The sequence below is a fragment of the Podarcis gaigeae genome (genome assembly GCF_964106915.1).
Source record: "Podarcis gaigeae genome assembly, chromosome: 10".
Taxonomy (NCBI): Eukaryota; Metazoa; Chordata; class Lepidosauria; order Squamata; family Lacertidae; genus Podarcis; species Podarcis gaigeae.
In genome coordinates, this window is record NC_139686.1 from 55,609,814 (window position 1) to 55,626,500 (window position 16,687).

Consider the following 16,687-nt stretch of genomic DNA (forward strand, 5'->3'; position numbering starts at 1 on the left):
TAATATAATTGATAGTATATATTTAACATATTATATATAATATTAACATAATATATATATAAACAATATAAATATAATTAAAATTATTCATGCGGCTAATAGGAGCTTGCTTTTTGTATAATAATAATAATAATAATAATAATAATAATAATAATAATAATACCAAAGGCAAGCTCTCATTCGCAGCGCGGGTAAAGCCCAGCGCCCGCGTCCCTGCATCACAACATCAGCAGCGGTGCACGGCGGGATAGGTAGTCCCGGCGTGCTCCCGACCTCCCCTCCTCGAGACTACATCCCCCAGGAAGCACAGCGCGGAAGAGCCGCGCGAGCCCTTGCGTCAGCGGCGCCGACAGCCAATCGTGGCTGGGCCGACGCGAGCGCCGCCCGCCGCCAATGTTGTTTTCGCTGAGTCGAGCGGCTGGTGTTGTTGGCGGTGCCGGCGCCATATTGGAAGGGACGAGGCGGCGTTTTTTTTTTGGCCCCCCCCTCAGCCCCCCCGCTCGCTCGCCCGCCGCCTCAGGAATAACGGAGCCCACCTCAGAGCGGGCCTCGCTGCCGACGCCGCCATGCTGTACCTAGAGGACTATCTGGAAAGTGAGTCTCCGCGGTGCGCGCGCGTGTGTGTGTGTAGAGGGAGGGGGGGCGCCAGGCCCGAGGGGAGGGGGGAGGGAGGGAGGACGGAGCGCGAGGCGGAGGCCCCGCCCACCGCTCCTCCCGCCCTCCGTGTCAGCTAACTCGCTCCTTCTCTCCGCCCCCCTCCCTTGCCAGTGATCGAACAACTTCCCATGGACCTCCGCGACAGGTTCACCGAGATGCGCGAGATGGACCTGCAGGTGCAGAGTACGTGAGTCAGCCCCGCCCCCCTCGCGCGTCACGCAGAGGGAGGAGGTGGAGCCGTTGGGTGTGAGCGACGCGCCAGCCGTCGAATAGGAAGTCGGCGAGCTCCCAAGAGCCCGCCCGCCGTGCAATGGAATTGGGGTTTTCTTCCTATCGATGCTGCAAAGCGGAAATCAGCGGGGCTTTATTCCAAGGGATGGGGGTGAAAGTGATCAAAGGTTTATTGGGGGGGGGGGGAGAAAGAGACTTACCCTGCTGAACAGCTACAGGATTTATAGGCGGAATAATTTCCATTTCGTGGAATGATTTTTAGATTCTGCCGGACCGAACCCAAGTATTGTGTGTCCTGATCGTGGGACTTTGGGGTGGAGGGACTGTTATTATAAAGAGCATCACAGAGCAGTGTAGGAAGGAGAGGGCAATGGCCGCATGCCTCAGTGTGTGGCGCCGAGCCTCTTGGGCTTCCCAATCAGAAGATCGGCAGTTCGAATCCTCATGATGGGGTGAGCTCCCATTGCTCTTTCCCAGCTCCTGCCAACCTAGCAGTTCTAAAGCACACCAGTGCAAGTAGATAAATAGGTACCGCTGCAGTGGGAAGCTAAATGGCGTTTCCATGTGCTCTGGTTTCCGCCACGGTGTTCCGTTATGCCACTAGCGGTTTAGTCATGCTGGCCAGATGACCCGGAAAGCTGTCTATGTGGACAAACTCAGGCTCCCTTGGCCTGAAGCAAGATGAGCACCACACCGCTTAGTCGCCTATGGGGTCCTTTACTCTTTTTTTAACCTTTTACTTTCAAAACTTAAAAGGGATCCATGAATTAGATCTCGTCAGATGCTTACATACACATGTAGTTTTCACGCAAGCTGCCTTTTACTTACTTCTGCTATACGGTAGCAAACCATTGTATAATTATACAAGACAAATGAATGTACATTCATGTTCTGTGTGTTTTAAGATGCAATGGATCAACTGGAACAAAGAGTAAATGAATTTTTTATGAATGCAAAGAAAAACAAGCCGGAATGGAGAGAAGAACAAATGACATCAATTAAAAAGGTAGGAATGAGGTAATATCTGGCCAAAAGAAATAAAACAAAAACAAAACACCCCAAAGTAGGCTATTTAGTCAGTTCTGATGCTACTACAAGTCTCACACAAACAATATACTTAGAGCTTTTAAAAAGCTATGAATTCATAGAAGATTGTGGCTCCCGTTCTCTAAAAATGGAAAGCACAACTTGCAGTTTTTCTTCAGAGCCGATTTCTTGCTTCACCTGAAAATGGACAAGTGACTTGTACATAGTCCTAAAGAAATAAATGCAATCAGGTTTAAAGTCATGTTGGTTGTACTGTTTATTTGGAATATTAGTATCAAGAGCTTTTAGTATCGAGTTAGTATCAGGTATCAAGACACCAAAAGAAATAGCTGCAAAGAGATACTTGACTGGATTTCTAGCAGTATGAATCATGGCCTTGAAAATCGGATTTGAAATGCCAAAAGTCCCAAGTATGAGCAACATCCTTCAGTCTGATAGGAACTAAGCTTTATACCAAGTTAGACCATTGATCTATATAGCTCAATATTGTCTGCACTGACTGGTAGCAGCAGCTCTACAGGATTTCAGGCAGGAGAGATTCTCAGCCTTACCAGGAGATGGCAGGGATAGAACCTGTGACCTTCTGTAGGGAAAGCAGAAGCTCTAACAACTGAGCTATGGCCCTTCCTCTAAATTTTTCTCCCATGTTTCAAAACAGGAGAATGTGGTGAGTTAAAGAATAATATTAAACCATAAAATTAAATAATATTCTCAACTATCATTTTGATAACTCAGTATTCAGCGACATTGTTAAATCATAAACATGCAAATGTTTGACCAAATGGTCAAAACGAACAGTATCCTGCATTTCATTTATTCACCTATCTTGAAATTGATTTTTCAAGAAGTTGTGAACTTTGTTTATCTTCAGAGTGCTCATATATTATTGTTCATCCAAGTTCATTATTATTTTGTAGTACTAAAAATGATTTCTCACAGTATTTTACTTTTATTATTTTCCCCAAAACAGGATTACTATAAAGCCCTAGAAGACGCAGATGAAAAAGTACAGCTGGCCAATCAGATTTATGACTTAGTAAGTAAAATAACGAACTTGGCTACTGGACTTTTAATTTGCAGACTTTTAAAACGTTAACACTCATTCTTCTTAACACTTCTTATAACATTTTTGTGTGTGTGAACATTAAAAACTCTGCAACACTTTTAAATGTGTCTGGGGGGGTTATTGGGTTGTTTTTATTTTGATTGTGTATTTTGTGTATTTATGTTGTGATTATATCCTGTGTACTGCCCTGAGACCTGCGGTTATGGGGCGGTATACAAATTTAATAAATAAAAATAATTAATAATACAGTTGTGCCTTGGATTCTGAATGCCTTGCGAGTCTTAATGTTTTGGCTCCTGAACGTCGCAAACCCAGAAGTGAGTGTTCCAGTTTGCAAACGTTCTTTGGAACCTGAATGTCTGGTGCGGCTTCTGCAGCTTCCGATTGGCTGTGGGAGCTTCCTGCAGCCAATAGGAAGTTGCGGCTTGGTTTTGGAAGTCGAATGGACTTCCCGAACTGATTCCATTCAACTTCCAAGGTACCACTGTAATGCATTTTTCTGCTTATAGCTTTTTTAAAAAAAATTGGGCTAACTGGCTTGCATGTACACTTAAATGTTTTAAGGGCTGAAATAATAAAAATTATTACATGCAAAAGCAGTTCCATATACGGATCCATGAAGGCATTTGCAGAGCAATCCTAAGTGGAGCTGGGAAGGAGTGGAATGGCAGATGCACCAGTGCAAATCAGGACATCTCATGCTAGCCAGGGCAGGATGTGGTTAGAGGTTGGTCTTCCTTTTCTCTATACCAGCTCCAGGCTGAAATAGCTGAGGGGCCTGATAGTTAGGTCCAGGGCATCTGCAGGATCTAAAGCAGGGGTTGGCAAGGTTTTTCCTGCCTGGGCAGGTCAAGTCCTGTGGAGATCCTGTGCGCAATTTCCGGCGTCTGGGCATGTGCAGACGTGATTTCCGGTGCCGCAGAAGCGAGTCCCTGCACCATGCTGGTTTATCGCAGCTGGCGGTGACTCACCGAGCGGGCAGCTCAGTTTGAGTGCGGCTCGTGGGCCGGTTAAACTGCCCCCGTGGGCCACTTACAGCACAAGAGCCGCAGTTGCCGACCCCTGCTCTAAAACCACCAGTGCCCTGCCCTTAAAATGCCCCATGTTAGTACTTTCTGCTTGCTACCGCCCACTGAAAAATTGCTGGTGGTAGTTTTCTGCTCCCTGGAATGCAGCTGGGGCCTTGGTTGTGGCACAGCCCCTCTAGCAGTGCTCCTATCTACCAGCAGAGGCTGGTAGAGAGAAACCTACTCACTGTCCTAAACTTGCATCCTCCCCCCCTTCCCTGTCAGTGTTGTGGGATTAGGATTGCATTCTTAGTACTGTGACACAAGTGTTACTTTACCACCTGTCAGCTGGTGGCGGTAGAGCTCAAGCTTGCTTTCTGCAAACATCTGGTGCATGAGGAAGTTACACATGGGAAACTCCCTTGTGTATCCAGTCCAAAAGGCTTTGGGGTTTACTGTGGGAAAATGGTTGTTTGCACATAAGAGCATGGGTGATTTCGTAGCAGGAGGCATCGCTTGGAGCATGAACAGTGCGTGGACAGCTCATGCTATCCCAATGATTGGCCCACATAGCATAGCCTGATCGACTACTTGGCCTGGTGTGATGGCATGATACCCATGTATGGTATTGTCCTTATCTGCCGGCTGAGGCAAAGTTGCATTCCTTGTATTTGTATCTTTTTGTACTACACACAATAAATGTTGGGCTGCAGCAGCTCCTAAGGCAGTCAGACTTCTTCAACCCATCTTGGCGTGAGACTGATTATTACTGATAACGAGCAGGTTCTCGTCAGTTTACCAATTTTCCTTTACCAGTGCACAGTTTAGAGTACACTAGAGTCTCCTGATTGTGCATTGGCAGCTGTGTGTGTGACAGGTGTGGGCATGGTTTGGGAGAAGCAGCCTTGCAGACCAAATGTGAGCCAAGTTTGGCCTGTGGGCTGGATGCTCCCCAGCACTGCTTTAGGCAATCTCAAAGCCTTGAGTGCAAAATAGTGGGATTTGTGAATCTGTGATTGGCAGTCTTTCATCTAATCTCTTTTAACAATTTCAAGAGGGGATGGTAGCTGTGGTTTGTGAAACCAGTTCAAAATTTTCTTGGGGTATGGAACTACCGTATTTACACAAATCTGATGCACCATCGGATCTAATGCACACCTCAATTTTCAAAACCTTGAAACCAAAAAAGTATTTGCTGGAGAATGTAAATGTGGCATCAAATCCAATCCACACCCCAATTTTCGTGACGTAATTTGGCCAAAAAAGGTGAGCATTACATTTGAATAAATGCGATAGGTGGAACCCTACTTGTGTAGGGTTTAAATTCCAGCCATATGCTGGAGGCATTTGGGTGCCACATGTACTAGAAGGTTTCTGTAGCACAGTGCTCCAAAGGCTTTACACTATCTTACTTAATATGTTTTGTTAATAGGAAAAGGTTTTTGACATGTACATGATTGATTAAATATTCTCAGCAGTACAATCTTAATACACATTCACACAAAAGGAAGGCTTGTTGAATTAAATAGCTTACTGTTCAATAGTTTTTTTCAGTGTACAGTATACACTTAACTTTAGATTGATTTCTGATTAGAACCATATAGGATTTCATTGTTAGAGGTTTTTCTCAGCTTAATGTTTTCATGTCCAGGGATCCTTTTATACAGATTCTCATTTGTGATTTTTTAAAATATACAGTATTGGTGTTTGCCACACTTCATATTAACTTTTCAATTGTGTGAAGTAATAAACTGGATGAAAAATAGCCTGACATCTCAAAAAACATATGTTCTTAAATCAGGTAGACCGCCACTTGAGAAAATTGGACCAGGAATTAGCAAAATTTAAAATGGAACTTGAGGCGGATAACGCTGGGATTACAGAAATATTGGAAAGGCGTAAGTATGCCTGGTGGCCTTCTCCAGTCATTATAATTTTGCCAGCACGTAACATCACACTCTGTTGCTGCTGCAGCAATAAAGGGTTTCCTTTTGTTTCTCATTTGTCAAAATGAATCATAACTAATAAAACTGGCTCAATTCTTTTTCTTGGGCCCCATCATAGTAGCATGAGCAAGAGGAGAATCTATGGTCTAATAGATCCTTTATGCTGCTTTTTAGTTTGTTTCCTGAACATTTCACAGGATACCCATTTGAAGCTTCATTGCAAGCCATCTTTAAAGTTTGTCTTACCTGTGTGCATCAAGAATTAAAATAGTCTTGGGTCCTGAAGAAAGTCTTATCTGTTGCTTCTCTGTGCGTTTTTATTGGTAGGGCAGAGTGTAAAAACCTCAGGCCTTGGAGCCATCTGTGGCTCTCCATCTGCACAGGTCACACCGCTCACCAGTCCTGCTTCGTGCTCTTCTTGAGTGTTTCTCCTGATGTGCCCTTGAACTGTGATCGTTCCCTTGCTTGCTTGTATTGAAAGAAGTGTGTGTGACCTTTGTGTGGCTGGAATGTTGTACAGATGTAAAGCGTCACATCCGTTGCTCTGCCACTTTTGCCTCTGTTGCAGCCCACCAATGGCATGCAGCACCCTGAAGGAATGTGGATTTTGGACCTCAAAAGCCCCTGCGATAGGGTTGTTCTCTTCAGAACTCAAGAGGCTATTGGCTTGAATGTGGCAAATTAATGTGGCAAACCAGGCTAGAGAACAAAAACCTCTCTGGTTAATTTCATAGCGCTAGCTTCTTCTGATGAAAATGCAATGTGCAGTATTTTAAGGATGGTGTCAGATAACAAAACTTTCTAAGTTGTAATAACTATATTTCATTCTTAAACACTCTTTCCAATAGGTTCTTTGGAACTGGATACACCATCACAGCCACTGAACAATCACCACGCTCATTCACACACCCCAGTAGAAAGTAAGTTGAACGTTGCAACCTTTGCTTTTGCTTTGGTGTGAAGAAGAACAATACAACAGGCAGAAATTCAGCAGGTTGTGCTCTGCAAGTATAGAAATATAATACGGAGAAAGCTTTGATCTGTGATCTCTCAAATTTTGTATTATGCCATGTGCACTCACAGCATTCTTACAAAATTCAACATGTGCTCACTGGTCCAAAAGGTTTGGTGACCCATATCTGTGGGAAAGAGCTCCTGGACTAAAATGTGATGGTGCTTTTCATGATGTGTGTTCGTGTGTGTGGTTTTTTCCTTCTGTAGTGATAAGCCCTTTGGATTAATAGAGTGTGTTTTGTTTGTTCGTATAGAACGGAAGCATAATCCCTCATCTCACCATGCAGCGGCAGATCATGTCCCTGAAAAGAAATTTAAGTCTGAAGCTCTTCTGTCAACTCTCACTTCAGATGCCTCTAAAGAAAATACACCAGGTAATTACAATGTCAGGTGTAAGTGAAGTTTTAAGCATACAAATGGAGGACATTCTCTTTCCTGACCTATTAATGGGATTGCTCCCACAGGCTTTTTTTCAGAGAGGCAGGTACAATCTATTTTTAAACAGGGCTGCGGTTGTAAGACTCCTGTATGTGGATCCCTAATAAAATTGTTACTGGTGGAGGACAGAAGCAAGGCAAGGACAAGGAATTTATCCCTCCTTTAATTTTACCACCCATGCTTGCAACAGCAGCTTTCTAGTCCTTGTGATGGTGTTTCTTTGTTTTTGCAGGGTGGGGGGCATCACTCACCTTTCCCCAACCTTGCATTGGGCTCAGAGGATGGAAGTGGCAAGATTTATTCAGTCCTAAATTGTAAATACTTTCTCCCTGTATCCTGCTCGTCTCAGGAGTGGTGAGGGTGATAAATTTAGCTGTGAGAGTTTACTGTGGAAAAGAACTACTGTTGGAAGGTGGAGGGGGGTTGGAATTTGGACCCTGTGTTCCCACTCCTTTATCCACCTCTTCTTTATTATTTATTATTATTATCATTCAGTACCTTCTCTCATTATATACTTTCCTCACCCATCCTTCCATTGCCTTTTCCCATCCTCTAGGCCACATTTACCAGCTCCGCACACCTGTCAGCTTTGCCCACCAGGGTGGGGGAGATAAAGATCTCTCTCTCTTGCCATAAAAGGTTCCCCACTGCTGGATTTAAAAAAACAAACAAAACAACAACAAAAAGAAACAGAAGAGGCAACAAAAGGACAGGGTGGAGTGGTGTGTTTTCAGCATTTAATGGGAACTGTATAACGGAGATACCAGATGCACCTTGTCAGGAGAAAGTTCCATAGAAGTTCTACTTCTGATCTTGTAACACCCAAGAAGTAGGGATGGAGGAAGTCGTTCAAATATTTAGGGCCCGAGTTGATTAAGGCTTTACACATTAGCCCTGGGGCAAGAGAGCAAACATAGATAAGAACGTCTGAAGAGTAGAGCAGTGCCAAGTTGTTTTACAGAACATTATATCCTGTTAGTCTTTTTGTCCATTAACGAAGTGGCTGACTTTCACTGGTAGACACAGCTGGTTTTCAGCTTTCTGAAATTTAAATCTACTTTTAGTTTTCACTTTGGACTATATAAACATGTTCCCTTTGTTCATCAAGGGTGTCGAAACAGTAATTCATCATCCTCATCCAACAGTGCATATAATGCAAATTCTTCTCAGCCATTGGCATCGTATAACCTGGGCTCATTATCTTCAGGAGCTGGAGCTGGTGCTATTACCATGGCAGCAGCTCAGGCAGTGCAAGCCACAGCACAGGTAAGAAATTCAAAATACATTGTTTAAAGTACCTGCAGTCTGAGTTGGACAGCTTTTATTTAGTTTAAATTGGTATCGGGTCTAGAATCCATAGATTTTAGAAACTGAATTTTTATGGGACTAGTTTATACAGAAAAGGAGGCAGTTGTTTTTACATAGTGCATTCTAAAAACTCTTCCGAGCATATTGAACTTGCACGTGTTTAATAAGGTTTGCTGTGTGATCCTGTGCGTACCTGTACAGAAGTATGTTCTGCTGAGTTCAGTAGGACTTACTCCAAGATTTAGAATTGCAGCATTCAGCCTCAGTCCTGTGCACACTTACTTAAGCGTAAGTCACATTGAAATAGGATGCAAGACAATATCCAGCTTGGTTTCTTAGAGCATGTGGGTAATTACGATCAAGCCATAATTTCTTGTTAAGTGTTGGAAATGTGAGTCTACTCTTTTAAGTGCAACAGATAGTTCAAAGCATGCTTTAAATGTTTACTAGCAACGGCATAATATATTAATATGGCTGCTTTTCTTTTAGATGAAGGAAGGAAGGAGAACGTCTAGCCTAAAAGCGAGTTATGAAGCCTTTAAGAACAATGACTTCCAACTTGGAAGAGAATTTTCATTATCCAGGGATACCGCTGGGTACTCATCATCCGCCTTGGCATCTACATTATCTCAGACTTTGAGTTCATCAACCACAGATTCACGGAGTGGTCGAAAAAGCAAGTAGGTTCATGAAAAATGGTTGCTTCCCTTCAGCTGGGCTCTCTTAAGAATTTGGAGAAATTATTAATTTGTTACTAGTAGTGTTCACGAAGGGACGCGGGTGGCGCTGTGGGTAAAACCTCAGTGCCTAGGACTTGCTGATCGTAAGGTCGGCGGTTCGAATCCCCACGGCGGGGTGAGCTCCCGTCGTTCGGTCCCAGCTCCTGCCCACCTAGCAGTTCGAAAGCACCCCTAAGTGCAAGCAGATAAATAGGGACCGCTTACTTAGCGGGAAGGTAAACGGCGTTCCGTGTGCGGCGCTGGTGCTGGCTCACCAGTGCAGCCTTGTCATGCTGGCCACATGACCCGGAAGTGTCTTCGAGCAGCGCCGGCTCCCGGCCTCTAGAGCGAGATGAGCGCGCAAACCCTAGAGTCAGTCACGACTGGCCCATACGGGCAGGGGTACCTTTACCTTTACCTTTTAGCGTTCACAGTTTTTAATAGAAACTCAGAATTTTGAACTGGCGATCTCATTTTGTTTCATTCCCTGATCCTTTGAGATGATTTCAAACTCTACATTTAAAAAGTTTAAATGTATTCCCTCATGTTTTTATGCACAGATGTCATCATACATACACAACAGTCTAATTTTTAAAAGGTTCTTAGTAACATAAGACCTGTACTAAGAATAGAAGTATACATAATTACCCAGGTGATAGTCTCTTCTCTTTCCTTCCATATGTCAGTTGACCCAGCCGCTTCTTTCTCTCTTTGACTCTTACTGAGGGGTGCCTACTTGCTCTTGAACGCTAGCAGAAATGAATGCTAAATCAAAAATATATAAAAGTAGCCATCCACACATTGATTTATAGAACGTACAAACACAGGATAAAAGCTCCATAGAAAATCAACAAGGTCCGGAATAGTACTGAGGCCCCATTGTGGTTATGAAATGTGAATTTACCCTGTGTATAAACCACTGGTACTGTTGAAACAGTGAAAGGAAGAACATGATGAGCCAGTACAGAAAAAGCATGTCTACTCCTAAGCGAAATAATGTAATACTCAAGTTGTTGCCGTCTGTCAGGGCAGGAACACTTGCTTATACCATTTCTAATCTCAAAAATCCTCATTATATTTTGTCAATTTAAGGGTGTGGTTGTTGTTTGTTAAAAAAAGAAAATGTTTACATCAAATATAGATTATTGTCCAACAGCTTAGCTATGAACTTCTGCTGTAGTGTCTTTCTTGTTTCAAATTACACACACAACTTGATGGAAAGTAAAGGGAGAACACACTGGGTATGTCTTTATTTTTCAGAAACAATAACAAATCTTCAAATCAACAATCGTCGTCATCTTCCTCGTCTTCCTCCTTGTCATCTTGTTCCTCATCCTCGGCTCTAGCACAGGAACTGTCTCAACAAACAGCAGTAATACCAGAGTCCGAATCTAATAGCCAAGTTGATTGGACCTATGATCCAAATGAGCCACGTTACTGCATTTGTAATCAGGTATATTTTGTTAAAATATGATGTTATGCAGAATACCCGGTAGAAAGTTTCCGTTTTTATAGGATAGTTTAGTTGGCTTGTTGATCTTGGTCCATTTACTGAGAATCGACCACATCTGGTAGCAGGTACTAAGAGATAAACTATACAACTTTTGATCATTGCACTTTAAAGACAATATAGTGCTTTAGACTGCACGTTATATTGGCTAGTCTGTAAAGCTAGACAGTTGTGATCAAAATCTGTTGATACATGCAGAATGCTAAGTTTTGTTTTAAATCAGCTTATTTTCACAGTATTGTAGCTTCAATTAAAATTGTGGAAAATGCATGGATACTGCTAAGGTACCTTTAGGGCTTTAGATTGGAGTTCTCAGTACTGATTTCTGCCCTGTGTTTGTCTTTCTGTTACTCATGATTCCCAGCCACTTCCTTATAGCCTGGTGCATCTACAGCTCTTGCATTATTTGTGTCCTCCTTCCCATTCAATGCCCCAGTACCTGCAAGTTTTTCATTTCAAAGTGTGCCATGCACAAAACACTGTAAATTTATATAACGTTTCTGACCATGAAACTTTGCTTTTGTCACTGCAGCATTTGTATAGCGAGGAAGCCTTGACGTTTCCTTTTCCACATAAAAACACCCAAAGGTCAATATTTATGAGGAATGTTAAAGCATTTTCTCTGGAAGTGATAACATTTATAAAAAGGTTACAAAATCTTAGCAGTGTACAAATATCAAAAACAAAAGATAGGCCCAGCTTCAGACTTACAATCCAATGAGACAAGAATTAAGGGGGGGGGGTTGACTGGGCGTTATATCAACATATTGCCCAAGATCGGTATGTGGGGGGACACCACAATGACAGCTTCACTCAGCGGTATATCGCTGGTGAAACCGTCACCGCTCTTGAGTCCCTCTGCCTCCAGCGCGCTGAAGGAGAAACACTAGCCAGGAGTGGCAGCGGTATGCCGCTGGTGAAACCACCATTGCACTGTCCCCCAGCAGAGGGAGAATCAAGCTGATGTGCTGATACAGCTTGTTCCTCACTCCACTTCTTTAAACCGCTTGGCCGAGAAACACGCTGCTGGCCTCCCCTTAGCAAATCAGTTTTACAGAGTCCCCGCCCTGCCCCCAGCTCACAGGAGCAGTGTCGGGATAGGGGCTCCGTTAAAGTGCTCCTCCCAAGCTGAGAGAGCCCCAACCCCGTTCCTGCTTGCACTCGAGTAGGAATGGGATCAGGGCTGCAGCCTTGCTTGGCTACCGCCTGGCTGCCTTCGTCTGGGATGGTGTGCTGCGCCTTTCCTCCCAGAAAGGCAGCTAGGCGGTGTAGGGCCAGTGTATGTAGTGGTTAAGAGCGGTGGACTCGTAATCTGGTGAACCGGGTTCGCATCTCCGTTCCTCCACATGCAGCTGCTGGGTGACCTTGGGCCAGTCACACTTCTCTGAAGTCTCTCAGCCCCACTCACCTCACAGAGTGGGGGAGGAAGGGAAATGAGAATGTTAGCTGCTTTGAGACTCCTTAGGGTAGTGAAAAAGCGGGATATCAAATCCAAACTCCTCCTCCTCTTCTTCTAGGGGCTCTTTGATGCCTAACAGGCTGCATGCGCTTGGCTACGGCTGTCTGGTCCGTCTTCGGGGAGTAGGGGGTGAGCAGGCAAAGTAGCTCACCCACCCCCTACGCCAGCGAAGGCGGACACAGCCTGGCCAAGGAGCCCCAAGGTCCTTGCTGCTTGAGAGCAAGTGGTTGGGACACTGGGTCTGGCTCCACTGGGGTCAGGAGCTCTCCTGCCCCCAGCAGAGCCTGGCCAAGGAGCCCTGGGTCCCTTCTGGGTGTGCAAGCGGCGAGGGACTTGGGGCTCGCTTAGCTAGGGGCAGGAGCCTTTCTGGCCCCCGGCTGAGGGCCAGCTGTATTGGCTGCAGCCCACGAGGCACTGAGGTGAAAGCACATCAGCTCCCATGGTGAGAGCTTGCAGCAGTTTTACCTGGCACCTCGCAGGCTGCGGGCCAATGCAGCCTTTTACAACAATCCTTTTTTTGGACAATCTTAACATTTTAAAAGTCTAAACGTAATGGAAGACATTTTAATGCTTTTAGAATAACTACTTAATTTGGGGGATAGTAATGCAGAACTGCTTCAGGTAATGACTCGGGTAATGGAGTCAGCTGTTTAAACTTTAGTATTACTGTTGCTTCATTATTCAGCCATTCTTTTATGTGCACTGAGCTCTTCAGCATTGATTTCCTCTGGTGACTTGCTTATAGGAAAAGGAAGAGTGTAGTTACCGTATTTTTCGCCCTATAGGACGCACTTTTTCCCCTCCAAAAATGAAGGGGAAATGTGTGTGCGTCCTATGGGGCGAATGCAGGCTTTCGCTGAAGCCTGGAGAACGAGAGGGGTAGGTGCGCACCGACCCCTCTCGCTCTCCAGGCTTCAAGAGAGCCGCAGAGCTAGCCCCACAAGGTTGGGGGACAGCGGGGAGGCGGAACGCCACCATCCCGCTGTCTCCCAATGTGGTTTGGAGGCTGACAGCGGGGAGACGCGTGCTTCTCCCCGCCGCCAGCCCCGCAAGCTCCGGGGACAGCTAGGAGTTGCAGCGCGTCTTCCCGCTGTCCCCGGACCTGGTCTGCAGGTGGGCGGCGGGGAGAAGAGCGCTTCTCCCCGCTGCCTGCCCCACAAGTGCCGGGGGGGGGGGAATAATTTTTTTTCCTTTATTTCCCCCCCAAAAAACTTGGTGCGTCCTATGGGCCGGTGCGTCCTATGGGGCGAAAAATATGGTACTACCCCTTTCCCGGAAGTCAGGTTTACTCTGTAGTAATGTAGTCCATCTTGGATCATCCTTTGGATTAGGTCACAGAAAGGTCCTCTGCTGAGAGCAAACCACCCTGAAATCAGGACTGTTTGTACATACAGTCATACCCCGGGTTACGAACGCTGCAGGTTGTGTGTTATCGGGTTGCGGACTGCGCCGAACCCAGAAGTACTGGAACGGGTTACTTCTGGGTTTCAGCGCATGCGCAGATGCACAAAATGACGTAATGCACAGAAGCGCCGAATCGCATCACGCGCGTGCGGGTTGGGAACGTGCCTCCTGCACGGATCACGTTTGCAACCCGAGATATGACTGTATACTGTTTAATGCTAATTTCACCTAAGGCAGGTGAACACAGCCAGGCTTACAGATTAGGGTTTTTTAGATTTTCACCTGAAAACACACAATACAAATTTTCAGTTAAAATGAAAGGCAGATATTCTACATAGAATGTTCAAGCTGTGAAAATAATGGAAGCGACTTTACCTATGCTTTAATTTTTTTTTAAAATAAAGATCATGCTGTCCTAATCTTTTGTAAAAAAATAAAATAATTTATCCAGGCATTTAAAGAAATGATTGCCAAAACAAGTGTAAAACTGATGCCTTACTTGCATTTGATCATCTAGAAAATCACACCCTTCTTGGATGTCTAAGGGAGTCTAAAATAATGCAAAAATGGAAAAGCAAATTCATAACATGAATGTTTCCAACATGTACAAGTTTGGCATATTATTCCATTTAGGGCCTTGCAACAGTAACTCTGATGTGAAAAATAATCTGGTCATGGAATACATTAATGCTTTCTTAATTTGTGTATATTGTATTCTCTCATAGGTGTCCTATGGTGAAATGGTGGGCTGTGATAACCAGGATGTAAGTATTAAAAAAGGGTGCAGGAGCTATTACACACACACACATCTCTCTCTCTCTCTCTCTCTCTCTCTCTCTCTCTCTCTCTCCCTCTCTCCCTCTCTCTCCCCCTTTCCCCCTTTCCCCCAGAACTAGACTTGGCTATGCAGTTTTCCATTTAAAAGCAGAATTTTGAGCCATCTTCCAAAGGAAGATTACACATGTCCATGAACACCAAGGCATTACTCTTTCCCGCAGCAGTTATTCATGGTGTAGATGAGGATAGATCGTTGCTTTGAGTGTGAGGACTGGTTTTAGACAGGGAACTACTAGTTTAGTATGTACGTCTGAAGCTAACCAAAAGAGGGCAGGTAGTTTTTGCTTCTGTACCTTTCCAAATATTCCCAAAGAATAGGTATTAAAACCAGTAATTCTGTTTTCTTTCTGTACAACAAAAAGCAAAGCTACCGATATCTGCCTAAACCTATACCGTGTCAAAGGACCCTGTTTGGTGTTTTGTCGTGCCCGCTTTTAGGAACCAATCGGTATGTCTTTCTGATTGCCTTACAGTGCCCTATCGAGTGGTTCCATTATGGCTGTGTCGGATTGACAGAAGCACCAAAGGGAAAATGGTACTGCCCACAGTGTACCGCTGCAATGAAGAGAAGAGGCAATAGGCATAAATAAATGTCCTGCTCGCTTCGCTTCAATTAAAAATACGTGCTATGCTGCGGGGAAAGGGGAGGGAAACGCTTCTTTGGAACCAGTCAAAGGAGGATGGATTTAGCTGTCATAAAATGTCGACTTCTTAATTTTGCTAGTTGTGTTTTAATATTGTACTTAAATTATTTATGCACCGCGGTTGTGCTTTAAATACTTTTTCCAGTTAGCCATGGATTTTGTTCCAGTGGCAGACATATGCAGACATTTGTACTCTCTTAACCATTTTCTCTAAGCGGTGGGCATTCTACAACAATTCAGCCTTCAAATAATTCCAGCAAATTTAAGATTTTGAATGGTTTTATATTTAGCTGGCATTCTACTGCATGTTCTGTACTCGAGAGCTGTTAATGTGGGATTTTGTGTATATAAGTGTTGCAGAAAGAACGTTAAGAGAATGGATTTTTTTCCAGACGCCTTTATAGCTTTGTTTCTTGTTGAAACTGAATTCAGCAGGCTGAAGAAAATGGTTCTTGTATACACTGGGCTGGTGTCCTCTAGAGTACTTGGTAAATAAAAGCAGACTCTTGTACACTTTAAAACAAAAATTGTACCACTAGTCTTTATATGTTTTGGGGCCATTCAGGGCACAGGTCATTAAAAAAGGGTGTTAAAGTGATAAACCTTTTATACCAAATGTGTTTATTTTTGTGTGCAAGTGATCCTTTAAATTGAAACTGTATTAGGTGTTAAAATTAAAAGGGGAAAAAAATCAAACGCTAGTATTAATGCTTGGCATACTTTATCAGAAAAGTACAGTAAAACATTTCATGGAGGCTTTCATAATATGCTGTCTAACTGGAGGATTTTAAATAGTTTTTATTTTTTAAGAAAATATATAAATAAAAGGTTTCCATCTCTGACATACTAAGTACTATGCCTGTTGTGTTGTTGTTTTCACTGCCAGAAGTTACTCATTTAATAATACCAGGTGGATTTAAGCGGAAAATTTAAAAATAAAAGTAGTTCCATACAACTGAAATTTGATACATTGCAGTTACTCTTAAGAGATGCACATCTATATTTAATTGAAAATGTGTTGCATATTTCAAGATCATGTTGGACTATGCTCAATTCACACTTAAGACATGGCAGAAATAATGTTATGCAAAACTCATTCAACCTGCCTTGCACAAGAGAAATCCGCTTGTGCCACAGTTTCTCCTTTCGCTCCTGTACATCTCCAAAATCTGTTTTGGAGGTTCCTCAACCCTCCAAAGCAAGGGGGAGGGGAAATGGGGGAAGAGAAAATTGTTACATGCACATGCGATGTGTTTAGAAATAGGACATAATAAGTTTAAGTGCTTTCTTGGTTGGAAAGACGGTCTAGAAATTTAAAATAAAAAAGAGCTAACAAATAAACCTAACGGTATCCTTTTAGAGCTGTTAGAACAAATAACCATTGCACCTCTATATTTCAG

General features: G+C 43.7%; 1 protein-coding gene across 4 annotated transcripts; it reads left to right on the top strand.

Annotated features, from left to right (window-relative positions):
• Positions 1–302: 302 nt before the first annotated feature.
• Positions 303–16,137, top strand: ING3 (inhibitor of growth family member 3). Of its 4 annotated transcripts, none has more exons than XR_014555364.1 (12): positions 303–594; positions 769–840; positions 1,794–1,894; positions 2,906–2,971; positions 5,810–5,906; positions 6,803–6,874; positions 7,223–7,342; positions 8,515–8,672; positions 9,204–9,474; positions 9,859–10,886; positions 14,532–14,570; positions 15,117–16,137. XR_014555364.1 is itself a non-coding variant. In XM_083699419.1 (12 exons), exons 1-12 carry the CDS (start codon positions 567–569, stop codon positions 15,231–15,233), a joined length of 1,254 nt encoding a protein of 417 aa, XP_083555545.1. In that variant the 5' UTR covers positions 303–566; the 3' UTR covers positions 15,234–16,137. The 4 variants fall into 4 exon arrangements, 3 of the variants coding, with proteins under 3 accessions (XP_083555545.1, XP_083555546.1, XP_083555547.1); XM_083699419.1 differs by having other exon boundaries at positions 9,204–9,394; positions 10,694–10,886; XM_083699420.1 differs by having other exon boundaries at positions 8,614–8,672; positions 9,204–9,394; positions 10,694–10,886.
• The last annotated feature ends 550 nt before the right edge of the window (positions 16,138–16,687 follow it).